This window comes from Prunus persica, chromosome G3, assembly GCF_000346465.2.
Source record: "Prunus persica cultivar Lovell chromosome G3, Prunus_persica_NCBIv2, whole genome shotgun sequence".
NCBI classification, from domain to species: Eukaryota; Viridiplantae; Streptophyta; class Magnoliopsida; order Rosales; family Rosaceae; genus Prunus; species Prunus persica.
The window spans coordinates 23,452,248-23,471,789 of NC_034011.1; the positions used below are offsets into that span (position 1 = coordinate 23,452,248).

The 19,542-nt window shown below is 37.7% G+C and overlaps 2 protein-coding genes across 4 annotated transcripts; one reads left to right on the forward strand and one right to left on the reverse strand.

Annotated features, from left to right (window-relative positions):
- On the forward strand, positions 1,054-8,177 carry LOC18784255 (protein CROWDED NUCLEI 1). Its single transcript, XM_020560887.1, has 8 exons — positions 1,054-1,756; positions 2,699-2,908; positions 3,411-3,664; positions 3,839-4,109; positions 4,187-4,270; positions 4,718-6,831; positions 7,092-7,251; positions 7,557-8,177. Exons 1-8 carry the CDS (start codon positions 1,478-1,480, stop codon positions 7,800-7,802), a joined length of 3,618 nt encoding a protein of 1,205 aa, XP_020416476.1. The 5' UTR covers positions 1,054-1,477; the 3' UTR covers positions 7,803-8,177.
- LOC18781631 (histone acetyltransferase HAC12) lies at positions 9,123-19,224 on the reverse strand. 3 transcript variants are annotated; one of them, XM_020560927.1, is made up of 17 exons: positions 19,124-19,224; positions 18,047-18,275; positions 17,834-17,936; positions 17,241-17,499; positions 16,874-17,149; positions 14,670-16,177; positions 14,257-14,538; positions 13,895-14,173; positions 13,276-13,404; positions 12,928-13,128; positions 12,683-12,825; positions 12,215-12,518; positions 11,575-11,714; positions 10,938-11,016; positions 10,348-10,737; positions 9,807-10,116; positions 9,123-9,719 (listed from the first exon to the last, which is right to left on the reverse strand). In XM_020560927.1, the coding sequence occupies exons 2-16, from the start codon at positions 18,262-18,264 to the stop codon at positions 9,886-9,888; spliced, it is 4,542 nt and encodes a 1,513-aa protein (XP_020416516.1). In that variant the 5' UTR covers positions 18,265-18,275; positions 19,124-19,224; the 3' UTR covers positions 9,123-9,719; positions 9,807-9,885. The 3 variants fall into 3 exon arrangements, with proteins under 3 accessions (XP_020416516.1, XP_020416517.1, XP_020416515.1); XM_020560928.1 differs by lacking the exon at positions 19,124-19,224 and adding an exon at positions 18,844-19,106 and having other exon boundaries at positions 9,824-10,116; XM_020560926.1 differs by lacking the exon at positions 19,124-19,224 and adding an exon at positions 18,844-19,106.

Sequence of the window (19,542 nt, forward strand, 5' to 3'; positions counted from 1 at the left end):
GGGTTGAAAAAAATCATCAACCCCCATAGGAGCGGCGGGGGTTTGAAACTAGAGTTAGCAATTCCAAGATCGCCGCTTTGATACCATGTTAAAATATGAAAACTATGAGAGAATATTTGTTCGTGGGAATTTTCTGTGTATTCTTCTCCTTTGTAGGAGGTTATATTTATAATACAACGAAACCTGAATGGGCAAGTAAATAATAAATTCCTAAGTCTATTTACAGTAGGAAATCAAGAATTAAAGTAAATCAATTACAATTATAATAGGAATTCTTGATGTGTAAGGAAAGTAAGTCAATATCCACAAGTCACGCCAACATTAAATTCCACATAAAAGCTTTAATTTTGGCATGTAAGCTCTCAATTAGGACACAATATCCTACATTAGCCTATATTAGCATCCACCTAGCTAATACGAAATTATTTTGTAGGATATTGAGTCTACTATAGTTGCTCTAAACATTTCTTAAGAAATGACATAGGTAAAATAATAAAAATTTAGTCATCAAATGAATGTCATAAAACACAACGTGAAGTGAACACCCCCAAAAAAAAGAAAAAAAGAAAAAAAGAGGGATCCAGACTCAGAATGAATAACATACTATTTTGAAACATTTTTATTTTACTTTTATAGAGAGTGAGTCGTGATGATGACCAAAAGCCACATGCGACAAAGCAATGCTTATCTTCAAGACCCAATCCCCTTCTTCCCAACTTAACAGCTCTCTAACACCGTGGCATCTCGGTACATGGTATATTCTCGGAAACATAAGAACATGCCCACTTTATCGAAATACCCCTGCCTCTCTGCCAATTTATCCATTTTACCCACCCAAACGGACACTACCAACCATGGGCAAATTCGTCATAACTAATAACACAACCGAGCACCCACGTTTCATTCTATAAAGGCTACCAGTTTAAATTCCGAAACTACCCTAGAGGTGGCGCATTGAACCACAGGAAAACGAAGGGTAAAATGATAATTTTAAGAGATGAAATTCCTGGCGGGCCCATAAATAAAAAAAGAAGGAACGTGAGTGATCCGCGCAAAGCACACAAAGGTGGCTGCAGAGAGAGAGTGTGTGTCTCTGTGTGCTTCAAGAGGTTACCGGACTTGAAATCTCCTATTCGTCGGAATTTGGGAATTCCGTTCACGTCCGGACTAGGGATTCTGCTAAAAGACTGAAAGCAGATAGAGAGACACTGGTTACTGAGTAGAAGTTCTTGTTTTTCGTCCGAATTCCGAACTTCAATTCGCCGGAATTTCGGAATTCCGATCGTTCCAGGGTAGGGTTTTCACTCTTGAACGCTCTTTCGTTGCTTTAATTAGGGTTTTTCTCTGGAGGAAAGTTGGTTCAGTTTCTGAATTTTAGGGGTTTGTCGAATCGCTCACTTGGCTTTGGCGTGCATGTGCTTATGAAGTTGAAGTTACGATCTGTCATTCTGGGATTATTGTTGTGGAGAGTTTTTTGATGTTTACGCCGCAGCGGTGGTCGGGTTGGTCTCTCACACCCAAAACTGGGGCTGAGAAGACCGGAACTGGGTCGGGCTCGAACATGAAATCCGGGACTCCGAACTTCAACTCTGGGGATGGTGTCGTTGCGAAGGGGAAAGGTCTCTCCTTGTTTGAACCCAGGACGCCGGCTTCGGGTTCAGTGCTTGAGAATGGTGGGAATATGCAGGTGGAGTCTGGCGAGGGGGCCACCGACCGCGAAGAGTTGGCTCAGAGGGTTTCAGAGCTCGAAAATGAGGTTGGTGGAGTGTATTTTGAATCTTATGATGTTTGGTTCTAATAGTTTCAAGTATGTGGATATTCTTTCGTTTGCTTTTTTTTTTTTTTTGGGGTAATGGGGAAGGCGTTCAAGTTGTGCATAGTATCGGGCAGTGAGAAAGTATTCGAATTTATTCTTTTTCGTGGCATGGGCATTTGTGATTAGGAGAATTGTCTTGCATAGAGTCAGTAACATAAATATCCTTTTGATTATGCATTTTGATTTCATCTCTATGATTTGATGGCAACCTAAAATTTTAGTCGTTTATCCATCATCTGCAGGAGAAATTCCCAAGTCAACTTCAATAGGGTTTTGCAAAACTAGTATTAAAATTAACATCTCGGAAGTGCTGCTGTGTCGTTACAGTGCTAGTTAGTAGCATTAAAAAAATAACACCACCTCCTAAGTCTCAACGGTTGGGTAGTTTGTATTATTAGTATTTCCGTAAATACCAATTGGTTTTAAGATGATTTTGGTGTCGGTAGATGCTAAGCTTAAAAGAGTAAGAAAAGGAGTTTGTTAAAATTTGAGTCAAGGTTTGGTACTATCTGATTAAATCTTAATGGAATAATCTTGATTTGTTTTAAAAATTGAATGTATACTATATTGGGAAAACATTGGGAGTAGGTTAAGGAGTATAAAGAAATAAGTAAAAACCTGTGTATTACTTTTATCATTGTGACAGTAGTCTACTTGTTCATAAATCCTCTTTCTTTTTGGTTGCCTTCTGATATCTGAGTGATGTAGATATAGAGTTTGTAGTTGTAAAGTGCTTTAGCTCATTATCCACTCTCTATGTATAGACTTAACAATAAATTATTTGGATTGGCACAATTTGTAAGCTTCTAGTCCATATTCCTGTTTTAGATAGGCGTTTTTGTTAAAAATTATTTTTGATTGACTAACTGCTACTGTGTCCAGCTTTTTGAATACCAATACAATATGGGGCTGCTCTTGATTGAGAAAAAGGAGTGGACTTCTAGGCATGAAGAACTCAGGCAGTCATTAACAGAAGCAAAAGATGCTGTCAGAAGAGAACAAGCAGCTCATTTGATTGCAATATCTGAGATTGAAAAGCGAGAGGAGAATTTGAGGAAGGCCTTGGGGGTTGAGAAGCAGTGTGTGCATGATGTAAGATTTAACTCTCTCTCTCTCTCTCTCTCTCTCTCTCTCTCTCTCTCCCCAGACTATTTAACGGACAGCTCTCAATTTGTGGAAAGCCTTGTATAACATCCACTTTATTTGTTCGTGTACAATTCTTGGAATTTCTACTTTGCCTTTGTCTGACTATGATCTGGCAAAGTATAAATTCCTAAAGAATTGTACAACCAAATAAAGTGGATGTTATCAATAAAGCCTTATTTGTCATTTTCTTTTGTAGTTTAAATGTTCTTGTATATGTATATATGAGTTTCCTTTTTGTGTTCTAGTTTAGTCACTCCATGTGGTTTTAAATATATGCGTTTAAACAATTTTCTTTAGTTAGATGAAAACCAGCCTTTTAATTCTTTATTTTTTGAATGTGATAAATTTTAAAGCTTTTGGTTTGTTGGTTATTGTTGGCAATCTATGTTATTAACTTGAAAGCTGATTGTGGTTGAATTTGCTAATATGTGGTACATTTCTTATGCAGCTAGAGAAAGCTTTGCATGAGATTCGTTCAGAAAATGCAGAAATTAAGTTTACTGCTGATTCAAAGTTGGCCGAGGCAAATGCTTTGGTTGCTAGCATAGAAGAGAAATCATTGGAGCTAGAGGCAAAGTCGCGTGCTGCCGATGCCAAGCTAGCTGAGGTGAGCCGGAAAAGTTCAGAGTTTGAGAGGAAATCAAAAGACTTGGAGGATCGAGAAAGTGCACTTCGAAGAGATCGGTTATCCTTCAATTCAGAGTATGATGAAGCCCCTTGATATTTTCCTTTTGTTGTTGTCTAATATGTTTGCTTTGTCAACGCATCCTCTTTTCTTCCCTTTTCAGGAGGGTGGAATCAACTTGTTTGCAATCTATACATCTTAAATATGAAAGTTGTTTCTTGTTTTAATGTAGCTGGTTTGACTTTTCTCAGACAGGAAGCACATGAGAATTCTTTGTCTAAGCGGAGGGAGGACTTGCTAGAATGGGAAAGGAAACTGCAAGAGGGAGAAGAGAGGCTAGCAAAGGGTCAAAGAATTCTCAACCAAAGAGAAGAGAGGGCAAATGAGAATGATAGGATTTTTAAGCAGAAAGAGAAGGACCTGGAAGATGCTCAGAAGAAGATCGATGCAACTAATGAGACATTGAAAAGGAAAGAAGATGATATAAGCAGCAGGCTAGCGAATCTGACTTTGAAAGAAAAGGCGAGTAGTGTTTTATGGGGAGCTGTTTTTGGATTTCTCATAATTCATTTGTTTAAGTAAGTTTCTTTTATGTGCAGGAATATGATACTATGAGAATAAACCTAGAGATGAAGGAGAAGGAGTTACTTGCTTTGGAAGAAAAGCTCAATGCTAGAGAAAGGGTGAGGCCTATATCACTGTTGATAGAGAGACACATTGAAAGCAATTTGAACCTTATGCAATGATGCTGTATGGCGTTAAGTTAACTTACAACTAACATCTGGAAACTTGTTAGGGGTATGAATTGTCGCGTACAAGTCTATGCCTGATGTAGGTTTAATTTGGTCACAAAAGTAGCTGTGTCAATGTATTTGGTATTCAAGATGGTTTAAAACTCTTATGTCTGGGAGTTTTTTTTTTGGGGGGGTGGGGAGATAAACTTTCTTTTCTTTTCTTCTTTACACTCTTTGTTTTATTCAATCTGTTTAAAGTCTATTTCCTGTTTGTTTCCCCCTTTGTGGATCTGATCTCCTTATTTTGTTAAAGAATGGCTTGGTATCCAGAGTGAATTCATCATTCTATTATCATTGTCATGCTCCTGACTCTTTTCTTTTTCATGGGACCCACAGGTTGAGCTCCAGAAGATTATTGATGAACACAACGCCATTTTGGATGCAAAGAAATGTGAATTTGAGTTGGAAATTGATCAAAAGAGAAAATCCTTGGATGATGAATTGAGAAACAGGCTGGTTGATGTGGAGAAGAAGGAATCTGAAATCAATCACATGGAGGAGAAAGTTGCAAAACGGGAGCAGGCATTGGAAAAGAAAGGGGAAAAGGTCAGGGAAAAAGAGAAGGACTTTGAATCAAAAATGAAATCCTTGAAGGAAAAGGAGAAGTCCATTAAATCTGAGGAGAAGGATTTGGAAAGCGAGAAGAAACAACTAATTGCTGATAAAGAGGATTTGGTTAGGCTTTTGGCTGAAGTTGAGAAGATTAGGGCTAATAATGAAGAACAGCTACAGAAGATTAGTGAGGAGAAGGATCGACTGAAAGTAAGTGAAGAGGAGAAGTCAGAGTATCACCGGCTACAGTCAGAGTTAAAACAGGAAATTGACAAGTACATGCAACAGAAAGAACTGCTTCTGAAGGAAGCTGAAGACTTGAAGCAGCAAAAGGAGCTTTTTGAGAGAGAGTGGGAAGAGCTGGATGACAAAAGAGCAGAGATTGAGAAAGAGCTGAAGAATGTAAATGAACAGAAGGAAGAAGTAGAAAAATGGAAACACGTTGAAGAAGAAAGGTTGAAAAGTGAAAAGGTGATGGCTCAGGACCACATACAAAGGGAGCAAGATGATCTCAAATTGGCCAAGGAATCATTTGAAGCCCATATGGAGCATGAGAAGTCAGTATTAGATGAGAAAGCTCAAAGTGAGAGAAGCCAAATGCTTCATGAATTGGAAACACGGAAAAGAGAACTTGAAATTGATATGCAGAATCGGTTGGAGGAGATGGAGAAACCCTTGCGTGAAAGAGAGAAGTCTTTTGCAGAAGAAAGAGAAAGAGAACTAGACAATGTTAATTACTTGAGAGAGGTAGCTAGAAGAGAAATGGAAGAAATTAAAGTCGAAAGACTTAAAATAGAAAAAGAAAGAGAAGAAGCTGATGCAAATAAGGAGCATCTTGAAAGGCAACACATTGAAATAAGAAAAGACATTGATGAACTTCTTGACCTTAGCCAGAAATTGAGAGACCAACGGGAACAATTTATTAAGGAGAGAGAATCCTTTATTTCGTTTATTGAGAAATTCAAGAGTTGCACAAACTGTGGTGAAATGATCTCTGAGTTTGTGCTTTCTAATCTACGACCTTTAGCTGAAATTGAAAACGCAGAGGTTATTCCCCCACCAAGACTGGGTGATGACTATTTAAAGGGAGGTTTCAATGAAAATCTGGCTCAGAGACAAAATAATGAGATATCTCTTGGTATTGATTCGAGATCTCCAGTTTCTGGTGGTACCATCTCTTGGCTCCGTAAATGCACTTCAAAGATATTTAATCTCTCACCAGGGAAAAAGATTGAGTTTGGCTCTCCTCAAAATTTGGCAAATGAAGCACCATTCTCTGGTGAGCAAAATGTAGAGGCATCCAAAAGAGGATGTGGCATTGAAAATGAGGCTGAACTATCTTTTGGAGTTGCAAGTGATTCTTTTGATGTCCAGAGGGTTCAATCCGACAACAGAATCAGAGAGGTTGAAGCTGTTCAATATCCTTCACCCGATGAACATAGCAACATGAATAGTGAGGCACCTGATCTTCCAGAAGATTCTCAGCCTTCTGATTTGAAGGGTGGTTGCCAAAAGCCAAGTAGGAGAGGAGGCAGGAGAGGCAGGCCTGCAGTTAAGAGAACTCGCTCTGTGAAAGCAGTTGTTAAAGATGCTAAGGCTATACTTGGGGAGGCTTTTGAAACAAATGACAGTGAGTATGCAAATGGGACTGCTGAGGATTCTGTTGATATGCATACTGAAAGCCATGGTGGTTCTAGTCTTGCTGATAAAAGATCAGCTAGAAATGGACGGAAGCGTGGCCGTGCTCAGACATCTCAAATCGCTGTGAGTGGTGGGGATGATAGTGAAGGACGTTCTGACAGTGTCATGGGTGCCCAGCGCAAGAAGAGGCGAGAAAAAGTTATTCCAGCTGAGCAAGCTCCAGGGGAAAGTCGATACAATCTACGGCGACCCAAAACGTAAGTATTTAAATTGTTATATCTTAAGTACCATTGAAAAACATTGGAATGCATTGCAGTTTCTTGAATTGAAATATCATTTGTTTTAGGTTGGAATAAAGCTACTACAATTAAGAATTATTTCTAGAGCACTTTATCAGATAATGGATGTAAAAGTTATTTTTTAGCATCATGAAAGGGATAAAACTTATGATCCTGTTGCCATTCTATGGTGGTCATTCCATGAACCTAATTTGTAAGTTTACACGTTATGTGATCAGTGGAGTTACAGTTGCTGCTGCAAGTGCATCGCGTGACCTTGTCAAAGATAACGAGGAAGAGGTCGATAATGCTAGAGCTACTGAGCACTACTCTAAAGCTGCTCCTGCTACTTCAATAGGAGTTGGTAGCGAGAATGGTGGAAGCACACACTTTGTGCGGGTGAGTGTAGGCATCTTCACTAGCCCATTAAAATTTCACTAGATAGGATGTAGGGGTGTGTGTGTGTGGGTGTGAATGAGGCCTTTCTATTTGTTTTATGGATTAGAATCAATTTCTACTACACAAGTTCAATATGTTACTGAGAAGTTGGTCTGCCAGTATTTATCTTTAGGAGTGAATGATGTCTAAGAAAACATGTTAAGAGCTGCCCTGTCCTCACATGTTTTTATATCTTTCAAGAAGTCAGAAGCTGGTTCTTCAAAATATTTTTCTGATGTGATTTCTCTTTTTTACTTTGTGCTCAGTGTGGGACTCTTGGAGACACTCAAGATGGTGAAGCAGATGCAATAAAAAATCTGGAAGAGAATACGGCAGTTAGTGAAGAGGTGAATGGTTCAACAGAAGGTGGTCAAGAGTATGTTGATGGAGACGAGTACAGGAGTGAATCCCAGAATGGTACTCCCATTGAAGAAGATGATGACGATGAAGAGTCTGAACATCCTGGTGAAGCCTCAATAGGAAAGAAGCTATGGACCTTCTTCACAACATAATAACAAAGACTTGTTTCCAGTAGGGGTGGCTTCAGTTGGAACTTGACTGCATCAACTTCTTTAGCTTTGCTGTTAGCTTTCTAATGTGTAGTAGTATTGTGCATTATCGATTTAAGTGTAGTTAGAACTATGGAAGTATTTGAGGCGGAGGGATAGGGTTTTTGTTTACCCTCACTTTTCTTTTTCTTATTTTTTTTAGGATTCAGGACAATATTGGGCTGTTTCTTATTTTTGTACGACAATGCTAGATATTCTTATGTAGCAGCAGCAGTAGCCAGTGCATATTTTATCGCTGGACTGAGCTCCGCCATTTCCACATTGTTTGTATCGAAGTTTGTATCTCTTTCGTCTGGGCTGATTGTTTTAACTACCTCATGTCTCTCTCTCTCTCTCTCTCTCTCTCTCTCTCTCTCTCTCTCTCTCTCTCTCTCTCTCAGTTACAGTTGGTTTTGTTCACTCTCATCGATCTGAGTACGCAGATGCATGGCTACCCAACAGTACGCTTGTGTGATGTACCCATAGCAATCTTCAAATTCATGGTCATCCAAAGTATTGAGTTTATGACGATTACTCATAGCCATTGCCTCCATTAGCTTGAGCTTCTGAATTGAGTATTTTTATGGTGAAAAAATAAGGGGTGGGAATTATGAGCTGGGCAACAAAGTATACTTGTCCACGACAAGTGAAGTGATGAAGAAATGTGAAATTAAAAAGGATTTTCTTTTTGAACAAAATAGAAATTAAAATACAATGACTGCATTTAAGTATGGATGTTTCCAATGTGAATTAATAATTTTTTTATATTAATACTTAATATAAGGTGCAATCTCAAACATTTTGAACTGTATTAATCTGAAGGTGCGTTAGTGTTTGTCCTAAGAAGAATTTGCTAATAGTGTGTATGCCATCAGTGTTGCAACAGTAGCTAACTGGATAGCATGCTTCTGACAAGACCTGTGAAGAACGCAAATTTTTTAGGCAATCCATGTGATTAGATTTAGATATAAAGGTTTTTGGTTTTGTGTTGCTTAAGCTAATTAACCAAATATTGAACGAAATAAAGGATTTTCATAATATAAATGTTCCGACAGGATGTTGCATTTCTGTTTAATACAGTTTTTCTTTGTTTCCCTGATCAACACAAATTTTGGCCAAGGGCAAGGTGGTGTATTGAAAATTAGAGAACTACAAAGAGGCAAGATGTTGGATGAAATTAGGCTTTCTTCTTTCTGGTACACAACACTTCATTCTGCTTCTACAATACACAATTTATTTTCATTCCTGTTTACTTTCCACAATAATAAAAATAAACAGCAATGGTTTTACATGCAGAAAATACAGTAATGGTTGAATATTGGAAGATCATATCAGAATGTCAATGTTAAAGAATGAGTTTATACATTGCCTCAAACTAGAAATTCTGATTTACCTAATTCTAAACCTGTATTCATCTACTGATGTCCAAGAAAACTACAATTTTCAGGAAAGGTGACCGTATGTAAGGGCTAAAGAATGAGGTCAAGGCATCAAAACTAGACTATCTTATCTAAATATTAAAAGCAAACTTTTTCTACGCCTATCTTGTTTTGGATCCATACCAGCTTTTTCTGGGTGTAGCTCATGACCAACTTGGAAAATCAGGCCCTCAAATTACAGCCCTTCTGAAGGTACTAAGTTTGTATACATGCGGTTGGTAACAGACTGAGATTTACTTGTTTTTATTTGACAAAATCTTTGAGCCCTGCTAAACTAAACCATAAATTATTCTGCTTCTCAACTTTCTATACACCAGGCTGCTGGTGTTGACAATCCCGTCCTATCTGTACACTTGAGACTATCCATTGGTAGCAACCTTTGCTGTTCACTATCCAACTAATTCTGCAACCGTAGTTCTGCATGCTTCTTCAGATCTCATCCCTTCAAAATCAACACCAAATCAACCGATAAATGAGCGAACATTAGAACAATTATTGTGATGCAGGTAATAAGAATAAAAGGAAATACCTAGAAAGCAGTAGAACCTCTTTTTTCTATCCTCTTTGCGGAGACGGAGAGGGTGGTGGCTAAGTGCAGAGAATGTAACTCACATGCACCGTTGTATGCCACAATTTGATTCTCTACAGTTTCTCGAATGCAGATTTATCACATACCATGCCTTCTTACAATATTGACAACCTCCAGTAGTCCGAACAGTGCACTTTGTTGCATGGCAGAGTAGCTTTTTTATTTTGAGGCAGTTTGGGTAAGAGCAAGGCTGAATCTTGGTTGAGCAACATTTACGTGCGTGATGTAAAACATCCAGCAGTTCCCTTATCTGCACCACATATATACACTACATTGAGCATCACAAAAACACATGCACCTACACACGCATTCAAACTGCAAACTTTTATTTGTAACTACTAAGCTACATGAATTATTGTTAATCCCTATCGCTAGTAACATTATTATTATGGAAAGAGATGAAAATCATTGTTGTTAATAGAGATATGGACACACACAACATGCAAGGAGGATAGTATGGGTATTTAAAAATATAACTTACCATCAATGGTTTTTGTGGCGAGCCTCGACTCTCTGTCCTACAGCTAACTGTGGTAGAACTTTGAGTCAACTTATGAATGTGACAAGAACTTCCTTTCTCTTGATAGCATGCTGCACAAACACCAAACTCTGGGCAGATCTCACATACCCAGCTCTGAGCAACCACAGCATCCTTATGGCAAATACTGCACGTGTTCCCAGCAGTCAGCACAGTAGCATTTCGGAGATGATGCAGAATCATTATTGAGGAATACTTCGCCCGGCGAAGTGTGTCAAACTGATAGTGATTTTTCTCACACAAGCTCAAGAAAGTATGCCTGTTCTCAAGTAAACGACTGTTCGAAATAACATCTTCGTCCTTGGTATCAGAAAGCACATTCTCCACCATAACCTGAAAAAGGGCAAAAGTCAAAGAAATGAGCAAAGATATGCTACTCTAACTTGAAGGAGAGTAATTATTTGAAGAATTGTTACTAGGCTGGTTTGTAGTATCTGACATTTGCTACATATTATTAGAACACTAATTGACTGGTTTAGATTTTTACTAGGGGGGCAAAATTACCATACGGGCCTATAAGGTTTGGGATTCACCTGAGAAAGCACATGTTGTTCCATGTTGACTGATATGTGCATGTCCCTCCCATAACTTTTGCGCTCAGCTTCATGGCATCTACAGCATACAAATTAAAGGAACAATAAATACAAATTTAAATAAAAAAATTTCCACTTCAATCAAGTTCTAAACCCAGAAATACCATACTTCCGGACAACAGAATCTTGGCAAGAAAGACAAACAATGTGCCGCACATAATTCACAGGCGAAGAGAAGATTCAATTATTGAGAGACAAAAAAAAAAGACAAAAAAAAGATAGTCAATCAGTTCAACCTATAAAGCTAGTAGAACACTGAAGTACTATACAAGTATTATAAAGCTTCAGGGATAACTTGTGCTCCCTTGTTCAACAAACTCAGTTACTATAACCATTTCTTATTTATTTATTATTATTTGAATTACTTGTTCAACCTATGATGTAGTATTACTCAAACCACATACGGACACATCTCCATCACTTTCAATTCTCAATGTACTGCACATTGTTGGGAATAAGATATAAATAACATAAGACTACAAGAGGGACCTCAGAACCTCCAGGCACCATAACTATTCTGATTAAAGCAAGGATAAAAAATTTGAAGAGCAGGAAAGACCTGAGAGAAATTTGGTACCTTTCACAGAGGTGAAAATTTTTGCACTGACTGCAAGACCAGCGTCCCCCAGATAAGATTGCTTCATGGCAGTGGGAGCAAACATACTGCATGTCGACAATTATGAAGTCCTCCTTATTTGGTAAAATGGTCTGCCCCAGCTAAAAAGGAAGAGACACCAAAACAAACTGGAGAGTAAGTAAGATGTCTAACAGGGGAAAAAGGGTAAATATTAATAGTATTAATGAAATTGACAATGCTGGTGCAGATGTTTCTTCCTGCCCAAGACCTATTCATTATATCATTGTTAAAAATTAAGGTGGCCACTACACTTGCTTCACTAGTGATATTGCGATCAAGGAATGGACATATTACCCAGGCATGCCTCAGCATTTGGATAACTTATTGCCCTCATTAAATCCTAGGGAAGTAGCAACTAAAAGTTGAAGGCGAGTATATGAATCAAGCATTAGTTATCTGCTTTATTTGTAACCTTATCTATCAGAATTCGCACACTTGTCACTTTGTATATTTATTTATTAAGCCACCAAGTTTGCTTCATCTATAGTATGCAAAGTGAAGAATTAGAATATTAGAAGGTTGCTTTTAAGCCACCAATTTAGTAGGAAGAACTAGAAAGGGAAAGGTTAAGAATATTTACTTTCTGCATCAGTAGAATATCTTTGGTAGAGCCATCAGAAGGACTGGTATGTCCCATGGCTTTTAAAGTTCTCTTTGTTATTGTTTTCTTTGCTTTCTTCTTTGAGTCTGTCATCCTTTCTTTTTCAATGTTCCTGATCACATCCTCAGCAGTGGCAGACCAATAGTCACCATCAAAATACGGCAAACGAGCTGCTGTTACCTTGGAGTTGCATTCCCCAGTAGGGATAAAAAAGCGATCATATAAATTAGTGAAACTGACCACAATTTTTTCATTTGCTGCTTTTTTTATCATTGACTGATACCTGCACAAGTGAACTAGTTAAAATCAGTGAAGGCACATATGAAGAAATGAATGCACACATGCACAGAGAGACAAACACACAAGATAGGGGAATTGTGTGCAGAGAGAGAGAGAGAGAGAGAGAGAGAGAGAGAGAGAGAGAGAGAGAGAGAGAGAGAGAGAGACCATTGCCGCAGCTTATCAGGCTTGGGTGTTTTCTGCATTTCTGGATGGCAGTATAAAATATAATCTTCTCCCTTCACAGGAGGGCACGCCCATATATAGGAGGTAATAAAACCTCTTTTCTTGCAAAACTCAAGGTAAGCTATCTGAAGACAAAAATTAGTAAAAAGAAAATTTGAGTTACCATTTGTCAATTAGCTGTACCAGTAACATAGGCTTAAATAATGATAGGGAAACAAAGTAACTACCAATAATTCATGATAAACAAATGTACGAAGAGCTTCTCCATTCACAGTTTTTGTCTCTGGCCTGAAGTACTTAATAGAATCCAGATATGATATATAAACACAACGCTTATTCGGATGACTACATTCTGAGCCGAACTCTTGCACATACATTCCAAAAAGGCATACATCTACCCCTTCAATCCTCTGAAACAAAAGAATAACCTGAATGCAAAAAAAAATAAAAATGGTATTAGGTTAACTATAATAAACAAGCAGTGACACTAAAATAGAAGAGATTCAGAGTGAGAGAGGAGGAAAGTCTATAATAAATCAACAAAGTAATCTATGGATTGGTTAAAATTTTCCCACCTTTGATATGTATGGGAATTCAGCAGGGTAATTCTCGTCATGAAAGAGATCCAAAAACTTTTGCTTCACTTTTAGTGTTTTTTGAACAGATAAAACCACTCTGACAACAAGATCTTCGACTCCTGGAACCTAACAACCCATCAAATCAAACAAAAGCAGTAAGCAGATAGAAGGGATTGTATATCATAAACACATTCCCTGTGAATATATAAACAGGAATTTTAGATGCGAATTTAATTTATATTGAGTGTCTTGTTAGATTCGAATGCCCTTTTTCTACATTTTCAACATAATAAACCACCGAGACAACAAAATCCTTTGTTCCTGGAACCTAACATCTCATTGAAAGAAACATAGTAATAACAAACAAGAAGCTTCAAAGGACTGTAGATTATGAACCATCTCTGTATGAAGACAAGCAGCTTCAAACAAGAAACTTTATAACCGCTAGGCCCATGATTGAATTGATTAGGACATAACCGCTAGGCATTCACCTCAAGACACCCATCTTAGTGGTCACAATATTTTTGTCCAACTCTCAAAACATAAAAAATTATCTTAAAATGCAAAATAAATTAGATAAACTGAAAGTGCATCCTAAACAGAGTTTTATTCTTACCTCAAAAAATTCTTTTCCTTCGACCTTTGCTCTCTCTTCTCTCTCTTGCTTGAGGCGCCTAAAGAGTCTTTGTTCTATGTGGTCGCTAAGCATGGTAGTTGGTAGATCTTTTGCACTGAAAACAGCATTATTTGGTAAGTTCTTGAGCTCTCCACATTCTGTCTCTTTTGACAAGCATTTGAGACATATGCATTCAGCTTTGCCTTCCAAAGCACTTTTGTCATTAAAGAGAGCACATATCTGATGTTGCCAGCCATTGCATTTATCACATTGAACCCACTGCAAGTACATAAAAAGCCTCAGGAATTGAGTCACTAATTTCAAGATTTCAGAAATAAAAAGACCAAATTACTTAAACTTACCGATTCTTCGGTTTCTTCATCATTCTTCTTTTTACTGAGTTTTGCCTTTGAAATGTGAATACCACGAAATGAGATATTTCCACCTCGAGACTCCTTATAGCACAACGTGCAAACACAATATTGTGTATCATGCTCGTCTAGTGTGCAGTAATAGTTTACACTGCGCTTGATACGGGCACTACAGAATGAGCAATAGATTGGTGTGGGGGCAAAAAAAAGCTTACCCGACGCACACAACTGACACACTTTCTCACTGTTTTCTCTTTCTTCCGTCACGATACTCTGTTTTAAAATAAAGGCATAAGAATAGTATTGTTCATGTTCAATCAATGCAAACCTAGACAAATATAAATGAGTTGAAACTCTTGGAGAAACTTAAAAAAAGCAATAACGGTGAATGGAAAAATTACTACCTGATCAATGCTCTGCCCAAGACTTGATAAATGTTCCTTGATTTGCTCTTCTGTGTAAATTTCAGTTAAAAGGGCACCCTTTGTCTCTGGATTCTGTGGCTTTATCACTTCCTTAAGATCAGAGTCTGGTATTGGCTCTGTTTGGATGAACTCAGTCCTTACTTCCCCCTCTTTAAATTCAACACTAAGCTCTTCTGAGAGCAAAGATAAACTCTTGGATCCCATTCCTCCGGGAACTTCTTTCACATTGTCTATAATTTCACTAGTGCTAGTAGGGTCTAATTGCTCCATCTGATGACAAATAAATACTCCTACAGAAGGAAGAGGCACACTTTCGGAATCCAGTTTATTGATATTGTCAGAATCACATTTTCTAACACCACTGATCCCTGTGGAATCTTGTATAGAATTTTTAGCTGGTTCTATTTCCACATGCGTTACTTCAGAATTAATAGATACAGGAGATTTTGACTGTTGCTGCAGATATGAAAGTCCTTTAGGAGCACAAGGCTGGACAACTGAAGGAGCCAATAGATGAGAATTCTCATTTATATTCTCCATCTTCAACCTTTTTGACGAAGGCGACATATCTTCAATATTTCCTGAACTGGGTTCATCTGAAGCATACTCTTGAGCACCATTTGACTGTCCTGGAGGAACCCGAGGCTGCAAATATGGATGAAGGGGTCGTTTTTGGTTATGTTGAGACTTTATCATCTGGGAACAAGATTGCACTATATCCTCAGAATTAATAGATAGAGGAGATTCAGATTGGTGCTGCAGATATGGAAGTCCTTCATGAGCACAATGTTGAATAACTGAAGGAGCCGATAGATGAGAACTCTCATTTTTATTCTCCATCTTCAACCTTTTTGACGAAGGCAGAATATCTTCAATATTTCCTGAACTGGGTCCATCTGAAGCGTACTCTTGAGCACCATGTGACTGTTCTGGAGGAACCTGTGGCCGCAAATATGGACAAAGGGGTCGTTTTTGGTTATGTTGAGACTTTATCATCCGGGAACAAGATTGCACTGTATCCTCAGAATTAATAGATAGAGGAGATTCAGATTGGTGCTGCAGATATGGAAGTCCTTCAGGAGCACAATGTTGAACAACTGAAGGGGCCAAAAGATGAAAACTTCCATTTTTGTTCTCCATCTTCAACCTTTTCGACGAAGGAAGAATATCTTCAATGTTTCCTGAACTAGGCCCATCTGAAGCACACTGTTGAGCAGCATATGACTGTTCTGGAGGAACCCGAGGCTGCAAATATGAAGGATGGGGTCGGTTTTGGTTATGCTGAGACTTCATTATCAGGGAACAAGATTGCACTATATCCTCAAGAGTTGAGATCTCTTTGCTGAAGATTCTGCCAGGAAGAATATTAGAAACTTCAGGAACTTCTATTGGAATATGTTGGGAGATCAGCAAGTTAGAAGAGGAAACCGCTGAAAATTCTCCCATTGTAGATGGAAAAACCATGGATTGAGCATTCCCCAAACGACCTTTGAATTCATAGGATTCAATTTCACAAGAAAAAGTGCTTGTCAGAACAGAAAAACAGTATACAGAAATGAGGAGACCAAGAAAGAACCCAATAGAAAACGAGACCATATGTTTGAGTGGATAGACTTGTTATGCGTAAGTATGTTTTCCATTATAATATATTTATTTATAGAAATCTAGATCCTCTAACATAGTTTCAAAAATAACTCTAAATGACTCTATGCAGATTGGTGAACAGATACCTGCTTCAAAAGCACATATTGAATAAATGAACATACAATTCATCAATCAAGTTGATCAAACATAAGATGGGAGAACTTGGATCTAACTATGTGGTTACATAATATGAGTACAAGAATGCCACTTCTACCCCAGTCCAGTGAGTAAACTAAGACATCTGAGTCAAGCCATCCAAAATCTGAAAGAAGTATGCCATATTTCTTAGTAAAAAAAATTAAAAAAATTCAGATACTACATTGTAGCCTACAGCTAAATCTGGTATCAATAATTTTCTCATCAGGCACGGCAGAAACAATAAAGTAGTCTAACAACAAGAAACTATACATGATCTGAGGACTTAAAACAAACAGAAGTTACAAAATAACACATTTTGTCAATCATGCAACTAAAACTCAAGTATGATTCATAACTTCATAAACTGGACGAGGTTAAACATAATGCGGGCACAAGCATACCATGGTCAAGATGTTGCTGTTGAACATGACAATCAAACGATATATCAGAACTGTAATTCAGATTCCCTTGAGGAGCGAATGTCCCATCATCAAAACCTCCAATAACAGAGAACTCATTGGCATTGGAATATGCAGTGATTGATGCTGAGGCGTCCTCAAGAGGAAGAAAAATCTCAGAAGCAACCTGCATTAGGCCTGACGAAAAAGACATATCCAATTCATTGGAAGCAATGAATCTATTGGCATATCCCTGCTTATAACCATTAAAAGGGGACCCTACAAAGAAAATTCATTACTCCATTAGATAAATATGTCTAAACTAACCAATTGTTAAATGAGTTTGTTTTGGAAAGTTAAAATGGCCCACCTTTGATGAGGTTAACGTGATCAGCATTGTTAGCTATGAAAGCATTATGACCAATGGAGTCATATTTACTAGTACCACTTAAGCAGTTAGAAGGTGTTTCTGCAGAACCTGAATCGCAAAAACCGTGAGGCAGCCCTGAAGTTGGCATTGGCGTACACAAAGGCAAACCTACTTGTTCATTGGAGTTTGCATCATATAGTTTATGCTGGAGTAAAATTTGCAGCCGATGAGACAGTGTCTCCTCATTCACATACTCCTCCTAGAATATATCCAAAAGTTAAAAGTTCAGGATATTTAACATGTGCATTCATAAATTTTCAACTAGAGAAGATATAGCAGAATTATATCCTATAAGGTTCAAGTAACTAGTTTCTTTCCCCCTTAAAGAATTTGAAGCTAGCTGGTAAGGTCACAGAATTACCCAAAAACATGTTACAAGGACTAATAGTTAGGCCTCAAATTTCAAAAGGAATTACCAATTGCATGACTATAAGTGGCTATGAAGTATTTCCTATTTAACAGGAACAAAATCTAGTTAAATAAACAAACAAACTTCTCTAAATAAATATTCAATGTAATATAGAATAGCAGACCTCTGAAGTAGCCTCCATAAATAGCTGGTTTTCCAGGACACCCACAAAATCAGATGCTAGCTCTCCCAACACATAATTGGTATTTAGAAAGAAGATGTCAGAACTGTGGAAGAATTCCAAAAGTCAGAACAAATATACTAGTAGTGATTAAGATTACACAAGTTTAGTCTAATACATCCAATTGCATTCAAAATGAAAACTTACGAGACTTACATTTTTTTCCTAACCAAATTACGAACGCTGCTAACTCTAGGACCTTTGCGCCAATCACTCAAGTAGCCTAGTTGGCATTTTATTGACTGACCACGTAAACCATCCCCTCCCAGCAAAAAGGGACTTGAATTCAGCACCGGGTAGTTAGATATATGGCCAAAGGTTTGGCCTGAATTGTATCTCTGTACATCCATCTTGCTGATTTTATGAGAATTCATTCATGCTGAAACTGTAAATTACCAAGAGTTGAGTACGAAATGCAAGAAGAATCAATCATAAGAGTTGTGAAAAGTGTAATTAAAATAGCTAAATGCACAGAATTCATCAAAATAACTTAAGGAGCTTGATTATCTAAAACAGACAGAATGTTTGAGTGTGCATGAACACTGTGCAATTATTTAAGTTTCACCGCAACTTTTGGCAGACTCTAATTGCTTAGATCATTACATCATTGACAAACTAACACTGTCTGTTCCTCAATAATAGTTCACTGCAATTTCCATATTACAGTTTGGCAACCAGCTAGTGCGTGATTTACTGCACCAATATTTCTCACGTCCTAGATCATTATTGCTCTGCTTATTCGAAATTATCCTCGTCAGTATTTGCGTGCAATTAATTGTTATAACACTAATTACTTACTCGTGAAACCATCAACGTCCAACAAATTTTTATTCTTCTGAAAACTTATAAAATTAATCCGCTCAAAAATTTGCAAACACAATCATCACAAAACGAACGATATCCTCGAAAACCCATCAAAGTCCAAAGCATTCTAACAAATTAGGAATCTTTACCTTGCTGAGGTGAGACCTAATAAAACCAATTCCCCCAAACCCCAATCCAAAATTCCGTAATTTGTCGCTCAAATTACTTCACTAAGGGACCGTTAAATCGGTCAAATTGTCAGATTACGCAACCGAATTGTCAGAGAGGCAGATACAAGAATTCAGAATAAACGTCACCGACGATAATCGACGTTGCCGAATTCATAAACCCTAAAAACAGCAGAACCAGAAAGAAAAGAGGGAGAGCGAAAAACCCTAAAATTGGAAATAAGGGTTTAAGGAAAGAAACCTGTTTTCTTTGCTTTTCTTTATTGGCTGTTTGAAGTTGGAGTTTGCCTCCTCGACATTACCATGGGTGGTGGGCCACGAAGCTTTTTTAATGATTTTATAAGTACTGTGAAGTTTGGAAGTACAAAGCAAAGCCAGAGTCTAATAGGAATAGCTACGACTTTTAAACTAAGGTGACTTTCTTTACCGCAGAAGGAGACGGGTGTGTGTATTACGAAACCACCCTTCCACATATTTTTCAACCTGGAAGCTTATCTGAAATTTATATTTAATCTTTTCAGAAAATAGAAATATAACTTGTTAAACTTGAGCCCCAAGTTTCGAATATTAAATAGAAATATAGGCCCATTTTTCTCTCTCTCTTTTTTGGTCATTAGTTATAAAACCCAACAAAATACAAACAAAAAGCCTAATTAGTTA